The 14166-nt window shown below is 38.0% G+C and overlaps 1 protein-coding gene across 2 annotated transcripts in view; it reads left to right on the top strand.

The window, feature by feature from the left end:
• The window catches only part of cad (carbamoyl-phosphate synthetase 2, aspartate transcarbamylase, and dihydroorotase), a 113412-nt gene extending 99586 nt beyond the window's left edge, over positions 1–13826 (top strand). For both annotated transcript variants that reach the window (XM_073057146.1, XM_073057145.1), the window contains 5 exons: positions 3401–3526; positions 7994–8149; positions 8365–8466; positions 9741–9835; positions 12280–13826. In XM_073057146.1, the coding sequence (XP_072913247.1) occupies positions 3401–3526; positions 7994–8149; positions 8365–8466; positions 9741–9835; positions 12280–12382 (582 nt within the window). In that variant the 3' untranslated portion in view covers positions 12383–13826. The remainder of the gene's footprint in view (positions 1–3400; positions 3527–7993; positions 8150–8364; positions 8467–9740; positions 9836–12279) is intronic.
• Positions 13827–14166: the final 340 nt, after the last annotated feature.

The following is a 14166-nucleotide window of genomic DNA, read 5'->3' as shown; positions in this document are numbered from 1 at the left end:
GTATTGCAAAACAGAAAGGCACTAAAGATCAAATGCTGGTTAACAAGTCCAGGCCGAGCGTATTGAGCTGAGAGGCTGGATAAACTTTGTACTTGGCTTGATACCTTTAAGCTTCTGGTTGATGCATGTTATTGTGAACCCTTTCACTTGAATGGATTCACCATTCTTGACTGAAAGACTATTTCTTTTTTTTAAAAAAAAGTTTTACTGCCTTAATGCTTTCAATTATTTTATAAATTAAATGCTTAAATCAATGTATTGTTCACATGTTACAGTTTTCAAATGATTTAAATCTTTTAATTGTTTTAAAATGTCAGTGACATTTGTCACACACACGCAACCCTGTAAAAGTTTCAGCAGCAATAGAACACACCTGGAATCTGGTTTTGCTGTTAACAAAACACTATTTTATTAGTAACTACGTAATATAGTAACTTAAACCAGGTAAATCAAGAGTTAGCAGTGTTATGCATATATAGGTGTAAATATATACACTTCAAGATTAGGTGGTAAATGATGCAGGCTTACGATGGTATGTAAGAAAAGTTCAGTTCAGATGCACAGAATTGAAGTGAGAGAGAGATACTCATAATCTGAATAAACAGGTGTCGTCAATCCTCGATGTCCTCCAGATCTTCCAAGTCAACCAAATGTGACCAACTTAAGAGCGCCGTCTTCAAGTGATAACCTACCAACCGAGGCAAGGGTTAGACACACGGGTAGATTCCACAGGGTCGCCCTTACACGCACTAATTAATAGTCATGGATCGATTCCTCTTAATCGATCCTCAGGCCCACCCTTTGTGGATACTTAAAAGTTCAGTGGCAATTTCCGCAACCAGCCTTTGTGCGTTTGCGTGTCCCGTGAACCAAGCAGTGATGCTCATTTAAATATTGTGCTAAACACCAGCTGTGTATCATGTAGTGATCATGTACATCATCTCTCTCTCTCTCTCTCCCCCTCTCCCCCCTCCCCCTTTCCTCCCTCCCCCCTCCCGTCTTCCTCTGTCGCTCGGCTCTTACAGACATGGTTCTTAAAGGCATAGTCCATAATGAATAAAACTTAAGATTTCATCACATAGTTTCAAAGTCCTTTTGGAAGCTCATCTTGAGGGTTATAGGCTGCTGCACTTGGATGCCTGTGGCAGTGAGGCCAAGACATCTCACCGGAGAGAACAGCAAAAGGTTACATTAGTCACGGGGTAGGCTGGAAGTGGGGGAGGAGGGAGCTGCTGGTAGTATAAAGAGAAGTATGTTGAACAAACTTTGGCCCAATGGCTACACAGAGGTTAACCATGAGCATTCAAACAAGCTGCTAATTACAAGTTCTATTAAGTTCGAATTTTTTTTTAAATTTTTTTTTACTGTACTGCCAATGTTCAACACTAGCGTAAGGTTTTATTAGCTAGTCTGGAGTAGATAAGGCATTTACTATATTACTAGTCTAAGTTGGTTTCCCCTCCACTATACACCAGCCTCTGTTAGCCTTCACTTTGTCTGACAAGGTTGGTGGACTTCCCCCTGCCAAAGGGTGTGTTGTTTGATCTGAGTTTATGTAGGTTGGTCAGTTATGTGTCAAAGTGAAAACCTCATTGGGTGTTGAAGTTCATAAGGAGCCAACCGATCAGGTGATGAGTTTCTGTGCAGGTTGAGTGGCACCAAACAGAAATGTCTCCAGTGGTCTGAGGAATTTGAAGGAAAAAATACTGTCTTGCAGCAATCCAGCAAGGATCTTTCAGAACTATGAATGTGTTATATTGATGCCTGAATAACATTCTTTCGTGAATTTGACAATACTAAAGTTGAGGAGGGATGATTCAGTAGGGAAGTAAATGGTTTTGTGTCTGAAATGTTAAGTCAGATTGGATTCTTTGAATGTAGTCAGTTTATATTACGCTATCACACTAACTGTTTGTGTGCAGTAAGCTGCTGCAGAACAATGCCTTAATCTGGAAATGCTATTTTCCATGTTTGAGAAAACATTTCTAACCCTAATGTTTGCAGATTGTTCTATATTTATAATTTTTAAAGATAAATATCAGGCATTTAGCATAAGAAAATGTTCTTTTCTCAGCTAACGAGAGATGAATGAGACTGGTGGTGGTGTTGTTGTACCCCAGGTTAAGTTTCTTCAGCTCTTACTTTGCTCCACATAGACTGGTGACTGTGTGGCCACATTCTCCTCTGGCTTCATTACAGCTTTGCAGATGACACCACCCTAGTGAGCTGAATTTCAGATGATGAGTGAGTACAGGAAGAGTTAGTGATGTGCTGTCATGACAACAACCTTTCTCTCAATGTCAGGAAAACAAAATAAAAGGTCAGTGACTTTAGGGAAAGGGGGACAGTGCACATGCTCCTGGTTTCATCAATGGTATTGAGGTAGAAAGATTTATTTGCCTGAAGTTCCTATCTTGGTCCAACTTTGTACGTAGAAAGCATCTGGCTTGGGTGCATCGTGGCTTGGTATGGTAACTGCTCTGCCAAGAATGTAAGAAACTACAGAGCTGTGGACACAGTTCAGCACATCATTGAAACCAGCTTCCCTCCATGGAGGTGGCCTACATTTCCTATTGCCATGATTAAAGCAGCCAAAATAATCGAAGACCTGTCCCACCCTGAATAGTCTCTCTCATTGGGCAGAAGATACAAAAGCCTGAAACCACATACCATGCTCAAGGCAAGCTTTTATCCTGCTGTTATAAGACTAATAAACAGACCTCTTGTACAATGAATGGACTCTGAACCTCATGGCCGTGCACCGTATTCTATGTCTACATTACACTTCCTCTGTGTCTATTGTACTACATTTTGATATTGATTTTCCCTTGTTCCATGTTGAAGCACTGATGCAATGAAATGGATGGCATGCAAATCAAAGTTTTTTTAAAACTGTACTTCAGTGCATGTGGCAATAATAAACCAGTTTACCATTTTATACACCATCACTTGCAGTATCATAGTCATCCTAGTAGAAAACAGAAAACTTGTGTTCAATTTTGTTGAACTACTACATCTGTGTCACCCTATTTATAACAGTGGAATCTGCACTATTGAAAAGCTGATCTTAATAGCTAGTTACCAGCAGTTTTAGTGAAAACTTACAATCATGATTGTTAAGTGAGAACTGAAGGGGCTGCTTAAGATTTTAATTTCTATGTTACAAAATAAAAATTGTCTTGGGCTTTGCTACCAATTTAAAAATTTTCTAATAAAAAGGTTTGAAGCAGATTCTTTTAACTTTCATTTGAAGAAACTTTAAACAATATTCTTGATTATAGTAGGCTGGCCTGTTAATTCATATTACATTAGTTTTATGTTATTATGATTATACATGTATTTAGCTTCAAGTTGGAAGTCCAATACTGAAAAACTTGAATCCAGTTACTTTATTTTTCAGCTTGCTGCTAAAAATTGCCGAAAGCCTATTATTAATGCTGGAGATGGAGTGGGTGAGCATCCAACTCAGGCTCTGCTTGATATTTTCACTATTCGTGAGGAGCTGGGGACTGTCAATGGAATGACGGTGAGATGGATATTCTTTTAGTTGGTTTCTGTAATAATTTTTCAGCATGGTTTGCTGCATGCTCTGAGCAAACTGTTGTTTTTAATCTGATACATTGGCTCTGCTTCAGTTTGTACCATTTTCACCCTAATCTTCAAAAATACTAAATCTACATTAAGAATTAACTATTTATAAGTGAGAACTCAATGGAAATATTCAGCAGGTAAGGCAATAACGACGTGGAGAAGGGAAGTTAATTTTTCAAGTCATTCTTGCTGCATTTTCGTAACAAAAATATTCTTTTTATTGATTTGCTACCAATCTAAGATGTCACCCTGCTGTTTGTGGTCATCATGGACCTTAGTGAAAATGGTCTTCAAAGCAGTTGTTTTTCTGGCAATTTTCCGATGGTAACTGCAGTAGTGTACATTAGTCGAAATTGGATCTCTGGCACTCAGCTATTATTATCTAAGCTGCCAGTCTCATTAAAGAATGCTCAACTTTGTAATATAGACATTCTGAAATTCTTTTTATTTTACAATATTTAAATGTACCTAAAAAGCTCAATTTTAGAAATTATCTTCTTACAGTTAGATCTTGTGGAGTATTGCAAATTTACAAAGATGTTGCTGGGTCTGGAGGACCTGAGTTTATAAGGAAAAACTGAATAGGCTAGGACTTCATTCCCTAAAATGTATAAGATTCAGAGGACATTTGATGGAGGGGTACAAAATTAATGCAAGCAGCTTTTTCCACTGAGGTTGGGCTATGGGTTAGGGGTGAAAGGTGAAAAGTTTAGAGGGAACGTGAGGGGGAAATTCACTCAGAGGTTGGTGAGAGAGTGGAATGAGTTGCCAGTGCAAGTGGTGCATGCGAGCTCAATTTCAACACTTAAGAGAAATTTGGATAGGTAGGTGGATGGCAGGAGTACGAAGGACTATGATCCTGGTGCAGGTCGATAGGACTAGGCAGTTTAAGTGGTTTGGCATGGTCTAGATGGGCCGAGTAGCCTGATGCTTTGACCATATGACTATTTTTGATGTTTTCTGTCAAAACCTTTGCAAATGACCTGTAATTCATGTCAATTTATCTGATTTCCTTGCATTCCATCTTCAGTTGTTGCTTACTGCAGGATGTGTGGATTAAAGCAGAATTACTGTGAGCAGATTTAGTGTCAAAACCTCACAGCACAGGAATCCTTTAGTTTTATAGTAAATGATGCTGTAGTATAATAACCAGTGGATTTCACTAAATTTACAAACATGAACCCCCTTAAATCCAGTGAGTCCCGAATTCCTGTATTTGATTCATAATTGCATACTATTTATGATGGCTTAAGTAGAGGTTTGAACATTGGGTCTTACTATTACTATTGCAAATTTGAACATAAATAGAAGTAGGACTCTTAACAATCAGATCCTCAAGTCTGCTCTGCCAGTCAGCAAAGATTGTGGCTGATCTGTTACTTCAATGTGGTTTTTCCCTTGCAAGCCAAAAGCCTAGTAACTCTTGTTGTGTTTGTGCTTAGCAATAGAGACTTTGTAGTGTTTTTGGTTAGAGAATTCTAAAGATTCATCTCCTTTCGGTGAAGAAATTTCTTCTCATCTCTAAGAATGCTGACTCCTTAGGAATACTGAACCCTGGTTCTTGACAAGCCAGAAAAATCATTATTGTTCTTCCATCTACCATCTGAAACCCTGTAAGGTTTGGGCATTGATTCATAGCTCATTCTTTTTAATTTTCCCTTATTCTAGGAATCAGTCTGGTAAACATTGCCTTTTATCCTTGGTGTGAAAATCAGACCTGTGTGCACTTTTCCAGGTGCAGTGTCACTTGGGTTATAGGTAGTTGCTTTACAATGCATTTACTCTTGCACTCACTTAATTTTGCAAAAAAAAAGGTCAGCGTACTATTTGCCTTCCTAATTACAGTATAATTCCTAATTATTATGCTGTAACTGCATAATACTTTAGATTCGTGTACCTGGAACCCTGTGACTGTCAAACAAAATATTGTTTTTCTCTTGAGTATCAAAGTATATGTTTTGCCCATTTTCCCCACATTGTAGTCCATTTGTCATATACAATGCCTTGGAAAAACTATTCAGCCCCCACAGTTATTTTCACATTTTAAGTGTCTCATTTTCTAAATTTAGAATATTTAAGTAGGATTTTTTGAGCTAATGTGCATCATGTCAAATCAAAATAAAAGAAATAGAAGACCTGTCAACAATTTACTAAAAAATTAAAAATCAAAATTGAAAGGCTGAAGGAAGTATTCACCCCTTCCCTTTGTAATTACTATACAAACTTTCCTCCAGGAGCTATTTGTTGATGTTTAATGATAATATTTGTTGATGTAAAAAAAATAGGAGGACCATTGTTTTCAATGAATTCATAAGAATAGATACTCCCTTTCTCTGTAAGGTCCGTTAGCTTAGCAACAGATCAGACCAAAATGAAGACAAAAGAATATTCAAGGCACATCAGGGAAATGATAATGGAGAAGCACAAACCTAAGGCAGAGTCTTGTACAGGGGCACATCTCAGAGACACTGAACATACCTCAGGGCTCAGTGCAGTCGAACATGAGAAAGTGGAGGGTTGGGGGGGGAATGAAACCACAGCCACATTGCCTCAGTCAGACCACCCCGGAGAAGAATGGCATTTGGAGGAGAGCTGAGTGAGCTGCAGAAGTTGGTGACTACAAGAAGAGATGAAGTTCATGGCTTCAGGGCGGGTACACAGGGTGTACGCGGCACAACTGGCAGGTGTGGTTACAGACATTTTTAATCTCTCCCTCTCCCAGTGTAGAGTGCCCTCCTGCTTCAAAACATCCACCATTGTTCCTGTACCTGAAAAGTCCAAGGTAACATGTCTGAACGACGCGGTCCAGTCACACTCACCTCAATAATAAGCAAATGCTTTGAGAGGTTGGTTAAGGACTACATCTGCAGCATGCTACCACCCACAGTGGACCCCCTACAGTTCACAACTGATCAACAGAGGACATAATTGCCACAGCTCTACACACCGTCCTTACACATCTGGAAAAGAAGGACGCTTATGTGAGAATACTGTTCTTGGACTACATTTCAGCACCATAATTCCATCCAGGCTTGACAGAAGTTCTGAGACCTTGGCCTTGACCCTGCCTTGTGTAGCTGGATCTTGGACTTCCTGTCAGATCGCCAGCAGCTGCTAAGAGTGGGCTCCCTCACCTGACCCTCAACACAGGTGCCCCTCAGGGCTGTGTCCTAAGCCCCCTCCTTTACTCTCTGTATATTCATGATTGTGTCACCACCCACAGCTCCAATCTGCTAATTAAATTTGCTAACGACACTACATTGATTGGCATAATCTCAAATAATAACAAGGCAGTCACAGAGAGGAAGTTATCACCCTGACACAGTGGCGTCAAGGAAACAACCTCTCCCTCAATGTCACAAAAACAAAGGAGCTGGTTGTGGATTACAGGAGGAATGGAGACAGGCTAACCCCTATTGACATCAATGGATCTGGGGTTGAGAGGATGAACTGCTTTAAGTTCCTCGGCGTACACATCACTGAGGATCTCATGTGGTCTGTACATACTGGCTGTGTGGTGAAAAAAGCACAACAGCGCCTCTTTCACCTCAGACGGTTGAAGGAGTTTGGTACAGGTCCCAAAATCCGAAGAACTTTCTACAGGGGCACAATTGAGAGCATCCTGACTGGCTGCCTCACTGCCTGGTATGAGAACTGTACTTCCCTCAATCGCAGGACTCTGCAGAGAGCTACAGACAGCCCAGCACATCTGTAGATGTGATCTTCCCACTATTCAGGACATTTACAGAGACAGGTACGTAAAAAGGGCCCGAAGGATCATTGGGGACCCAAGTCACCCCAACCACAAATTGATCCAGCTGCTACCATCTGGGAAACGGTACTGCAGCATAAAAACCAGGACCAACAGGCTCCGGGACAGCTTTTTCCACCACTGACCACTGGCTGTAATAGCTACACGGGGGTAATTCAACTATGTACTGAGAAAATGGGGGTGAATACTTTTGAACTGCCTAACATTTCAGTTCTTGAATTTTCAGCTTTTCATGCTTTACAATTTCTCCATGTTTTTTGGGTTCTATTGTGAAAAAAGAAGCATGTGATTCACAATATTTCTCAGTTAAATTGATCAAAATCCCTGGTGTAATATAGTACTTGTCTAGCCTATCTCTTTTAACTTCAAAGCATCTCTGGCTCTTCACAACTAGATTTGTGATAGTTATTGGAATTGAGTTATTTTCAATATATAATATACACAGTGCCAGTCATCATCACATACCAGATCTTGTATATATGTTGTATAATTCTGCACTGAAAGGCAGCTTCTATTTTCTCATTGCATCATAATACATCACAGATTGATGTGCGAAATAATTTAGTTTCTGCTTATGCCAAGTATGGTTAAACTAAGTTTTCACCAATTGTCATTGTAATATATCTGTAGATTACAATGGTTGGAGACCTGAAGCATGGACGAACAGTACATTCTCTAGCCTACCTTCTCACATTATATCGCGTGAATCTCCGATATGTTGCTCCCAAAAATCTTCGGATGCCCCAAAATATTGTTCATTTTCTTGGATCCAGAGGAATTAAGCAGGTGAGCACAAGTAATCTGCACTTAATTTGAAGATAATTACTATAAACATTGCAAAACCTGCAAATTCATAATATAGGCGTGTTTGAGGAAATGGGAGTTATGCTGTTTGTTTACAGATGTAGAATACTGTGATACTTTTATATTCTTGGACAGATCAGCAATTTTTGTTGTTTTCTTAACATCTTTTTGTATATAACACCTGTTTGTATGTACAGGAGGAATTTGACAGTTTGGAAGAGGCCCTACCAGACACTGATGTATTATACATGACTAGGATTCAGAAAGAAAGATTTGCCTCCGAAGAAGAATACGAAACGGTAATGAAAAATGTATACTAAATGAAATCAGGACTCTGTCCAGCAATGCCCCTTTGTTTAAAGTTCTAAAAATTAAGTTGACCATTACATTTAGGCTTATTTGAATCAATTTAAGTATTTTGGATTTAAGATGTATGTTTCAATTATCTTCTATAGAAATATAATAACTTTCCCATTGCAGTATTCCTTGATGTGTTTGTGACTTTTCTCGCTGTTCTATGTAATTCTGTTGATTTTTTTCTTTTACTGTTTTTTTTTTGTTTTTGGTTACAAGGTGCAGCGCTTTATTACTGATGAACTAACTTCAGTAATCACAGCTGAATGAGTACACATGAGAACCTGAAGTCACTTTGTGATTGTCCCAAGAAGCCTGTAGAACATTTCTGGCTAGGGATGGAAAACTAGGCAGTAAGCCATTCACCTTCCAGGCCTGAAAACAATTTTCAATAATGATTTGAAAAATACTTTCCCCAGAGGTAGGCAGAGGGCCCCAGTGAGTTTAAGAGATCACAAGAAAGAGGCCCCAAGGAATTTTAAAGGAGCATGGAAAACAGAACCAAATGAGCCAGGTGCACAATTCTGCACAATGGGAGAGCAGAAATTGATTTAAAAAAACTATTTTCTACACTGTTAATTAAAACATTGTCTCTGTAAGATTTGATTAACTGTCCACAGAAATCAGTGATCCTTAAACAACAGATTACTTGTCAATTTTTCTTATACCCTTAAAGATATTGTATTGCTACTTTACCTAAATTAATTGCCTCATTTTGTGAGTATCAAAATGCTGTTGGCAACCTTCTGATTTAAAGAAGGTACTTCAGCCAAACCTGAGCCTAACCTCACCCAGGGCCCCCATTTGCTGCATTTAAGCAAAGACAATTAAATTGGTTAAGCTTTATTTTTTTTAAAATCCATATCAACAGCACTCCGAGCTAATGAGTCAATAATGTTGTTCCTTGTGTCACCTAAGATTAAACAATGATTGTTAAAAAGTGAGGGTATTAAAGTAACACTTGGTAATTATTTAAATACTTGATATTCTGCAATTTAGAATCTTATTTCTAATAATTCATAAGGGTTATGTTTTTATTATACAGAATCAGATTTCTTGAGCATTTATTTTAAAAATCACTTTCAGTTGAAGTGTTTTTCTCTAGCATTAAATTGCTATGATTGTCCACAGCAATCTTAAGACTTCGTAAAATTAAATATACTCAGATTCTTTTACCTCTAAATGATTTTAGTTATTTGTAAATTAATTTCTTTTCTAGTGTTTTGGACAATTTATCCTCACTCCTCACATTATGACCAGAGCCAAGAAAAAGATGGTAGTTATGCATCCTCTGCCGCGAGTGAATGAAATTAGGTAAGACCTTGCAATAATTTTATTTGTGTGTTTATGTGTGGTTATATTGACCATCTGCTCTCAAATCAAAGTTATTATGTAATTTTTGGTAACATTGAGTCACATTGGAATTTGTCAGTATTTCCATGGTAAAATAATTGTATAATCTTTTGTATGTTCTTAATGTAACTGATGCACGTATCATGGAGTAGGGTACCCTGCAGAGCCACTCAGGATCTGTCATTTCTAACTTCTCCCCTGCACTACTGTTCTATCCACATCTCTCACATAAACAGTCAGAAGCCAAAGGTGTGCTTAAAACATCCATCTGAACATACTTCATTATTTGGAAATTTGATTGGTTGCCAAACTTGGTAGAAATTTTGCAAATGCTTCGGCTCCGATTGAGAAGCCGTCAGTGTGTAGTTGAGGGTGTTGTCTCCGCAGAATGTTGACTTGTGGTCTCCTCCGGTGTCCAAATGGATATCAACACCCTGAATTGCACACTAATGATGGCTTCTTGATTGCAGCTGAAGTGTCTGCAGATGTTTTGCCAAGCTCGGTGACCAACCAACCGTCCAAATAGCCAACCCAAGCTACCAATATTCCGCAATATTTCATTGCTCCTCTCTGCTCATGAACTACATTTATTATCCAGCATCTTTAACAAGAGCAGGATTGGATGGTGGAAGTATTGGGCTATTAAAAGAAGCAAGACTCTGCTACATATGTGGAAGCTGATATCAAATTAGATGTTGTGTTGAGACTGTACATTCAGTGAAGGAATGATGAATTTTGAAGAGAAGAATCTCTCCTTTACTGCCCCCTCCCCCCCCAAATAAAATTGGACTAAATTAAATTGGAAGGTGTATATTAGTCATAAAACAAAAATAAAATAGATTACTGTGTCAAAGTAGTGAATATCATCTTCTTGCACTGCTGAATTAAAACACAGTATGTGAAAGAACAGTGATGAACTTAGTCCCTGAATGACATGCCTTAATCTCCTGATCCATGATACTTCTTAGTTACCTTGAGACAGACAATAACTTATTCCATCTCTCCATAATTTTATCACAGGTGGGATTTATTCTGTCCATGTTGGGGCATGAATGAGAAAGGCATTTGAGGAAGATGATGTGATGGGCTGGTTGGTACAGGAAATGAGTGAGGATAATGCGCTGTAGTCTGCTATCATCAGATTTGTTTGTTTTTGTCCTGTACAAAGCCAAAAACCTGATTGGGCACGTACCCATTGAGTATGGACATGGATTTGAAAAATGCATTTTGAGTCATTTGGAGAGAAGTTCGGCAGAAATGTCGTGTCAGGGCATGTAAAATGAGAGAATGTCAAACATGAGTTTTATGGAGGACTGGGGGAACAGAGGGGCAAAGCTGTAATGGAAGTTAGACCAAGGAAATTGGAAATAACCTAGAGAAAATCATAGGTTCCTGATTAAATGTGGATGCAGAGACTCAGCACACTGGGTAAGTGGAACAGAGAAATAACAGAGAAAATTGAAGAACTGACTAAAGCAGAGGGAGAAGTGTGTGTGCTCTGGGAATTAATTGAATGTGAAGACAAAAATGGCAAAGGAAATGTATTTCAGAAGCTCCTGGGCTGATGTAACAAAGATTAACTTGTTCCTGGGATTATACCTGGAACTAAACCAGTTTTGTGATGGGACGAGTGGTTAGGCAAACTGAACACCCTGCTAATTTTTCCAACACGAGATGCAAGAGGTTTTCAACCTAATAATTGCTGAGAATGGCTAACAAATTGCTTAGTATTTATTGTCTTGAAGAAGCAAAAATAAAACTTTGCTTGGTAGCTCAATCTTTCTCAGATTTACTGTCCTATCAATCTCTCTTTACACTTTCCTGATCACTTTTTACTACTTGTTTCCAGTTCTGAAGTATCTTTGACCTGAAACATTGAATTTGCTTTTCTTTCCCAATTTTGTCTGATTTGCTGAGTATTTTCAGCATTTTGTTTTGTTTCGTATTTCCATGATCTGTAGTTTTTAATTTCATTTAGCATATTAACATATACAAATGCTCTTTGGTTTTGCATCCAAATTTCAATATAGTTTTTTTTTTCTTTCTAGATCACTTCTGTTAGAAAAACAATTGCATTTGATAAGGGTAAATTTGGGAGTGCGGTATTGTACATTGCAAATACCAGCTGTCTTAAGTTTAATCCACATAAAACCACACAAGTTTAATCCACATAAGTTTCCATTTCTTCTTTTAAAAAATAGTATAAGATAGCACTAGTTGATAATGTTACCTCTATTGCATTGGAAGGAATTTCTCCTTTGCCCTTTGTTGCTCCCTCTCGATCAGATTGACACAGACATGAGAAGAGTCGGATTTAAACTTGTTCTTTTTTTAAAAACAATAAATAAATGTGCATATATTCATAATTTTTGTTAAGATGTGTAATGTCGCTGTGCTTCTTTCAGTGTGGAAGTTGATTCTGACCCACGGGCAGCTTACTTCCGTCAGGCTGAAAATGGCATGTATGTAAGGATGGCTCTACTTGCAACAGTTCTTGGCAAATTTTGAAACCGTCGACCAACTAAGATAGCAAGGAAAAGGTTATGTATAAGAGAAAAACCAAAAGCATATTGATTATAAGATGCAATGTTTCCTGGGTGACCATAGGTCAAATGTGATTTTTGAGCTCTGGGCTATCGACTTGAAATGTCCAAACATACAGGACGAATTTCAAACCATGGATTTGCTGCCTTAAAGTAACTCAGCATTTTTACCTATGTATCTGACTTCCTGGGAAAAAAAAGTCCAGTTATTTCTTCACTAAGACAATTTTGTATGGTTTTAAGTGTTCTGTTTTACTGCTGCTATTGTTTAGTGGGCTAGGGTAATTTTCACTTCTCCAAAAATGTGAAATTTTGTGACTTGCAGAGGCACAAGTGCAGTAGTCCCTAAGGTAGTGGATACTTTGGGTCTTTTTTTTAGAGCATTCTCCATATATCAAAGCAACTGGCTTTTAATGTTACACACGTCCTTAAAATTGCAGCTGTTTAAAATTAAAACAAAACTGCTTGACAGTAAAGCTAATGTTGTGAACTTGCTATTTATGACTGTAAATATTCAAGATTGTAAACTTGTATCATTTTTCTGTTACTTTATTGGAGTAATGTACCTGGTTGTACTTGGTGAAAGATAAAACAAATTGGAATATGGTATATACACCATGTTGCACTGTACTTTTAAGGTCGCTGAGTTTAAAGCTGTCAAACCAAGAAAAATATCCTTTATGAAGATCTCCCTTATTTAAAATGGAGACCAGTTCTGGAGATTACTTATTTGTCGACCTGCAAAAATGCCTATACTCACAATATGGTTACAAAGCACAATTACTTTACCTTGTGAAGCTTGAAACTTCAGATTTGCTTTTGAGTTTTAATGTACTGCAAAGTGACCCAAGAAACACTGATTCTTATTACTTCTCTCATACAACTACATAACTATTTCTTAATCTATTAATAAGCTGGGAATGTGTAAATTCATTTACAGTACTACTCTCTTGTATTAACTGGAAACAGGATGGTTTGGCAGCTAACTGCATCTTCTGATAAACTTTAAAGTGCAGCATCTTACTGTAATAACGTGGCCGCTAGACCAATAACAAGATTTTTGTTTCAGGTAAGTCGGTCAGTTACAAACCTACAGATTCATGGTTTAAAAAAAAACATGACTCTTCCACCAGTAGATATACAACTGACTGATTTGAGACAAATTCATGGTTTTATTGACATTCTATCTGAAAAGGATCATCTGGACGTATAAAATGTTAACCTGCTGAAACATTATGTAGCCAATTGTTATTGATTGCGGGACTTGCTTTTAAAAGAAAACATTTTTTTGTAGGATTAACTTTTTTTGCTATCTGTTGTGAACGTTTTATTCGCAGAAAACATTCTGATAATTGTTAACAGCTTATTTTTTTAACTGAATTGTCTCCAATAAAGTTTATTGTACTAAATCTAGTGTCCAGTTTGATTTAAGTTTTCTGGAAATCTCTTCAAACTAAAGGCTTTCTTTCTTCAAAGTAGTTTTTCCCACCTTCAGAAAACTGGGACTTGGGCTACGTCCACACTAGACAGGAAAAATCTGTAACCGAAGCTTTTCCTCTTTGTTTTCACCCTCCATCCACACTGAAACAGTGTTTTCCTTACCCGAAGAAGGAGCTTTTCTAAAACACCCTCCAGCGTGTGTAAATTTAAAAATGCCGATTGTGCAGAGTAGTGTGGACGGGGTAACCGGCGATTTCTAGAAATGCTGTCATGACGTGCTGGAACAGATGGTGATGGCAGTAGCGCAGC

The sequence above is a fragment of the Hemitrygon akajei genome, chromosome 9, assembly GCF_048418815.1.
Source record: "Hemitrygon akajei chromosome 9, sHemAka1.3, whole genome shotgun sequence".
Taxonomy (NCBI): domain Eukaryota; kingdom Metazoa; phylum Chordata; class Chondrichthyes; order Myliobatiformes; family Dasyatidae; genus Hemitrygon; species Hemitrygon akajei.
This window is presented reverse-complemented; position numbering and strand designations above follow the sequence as displayed.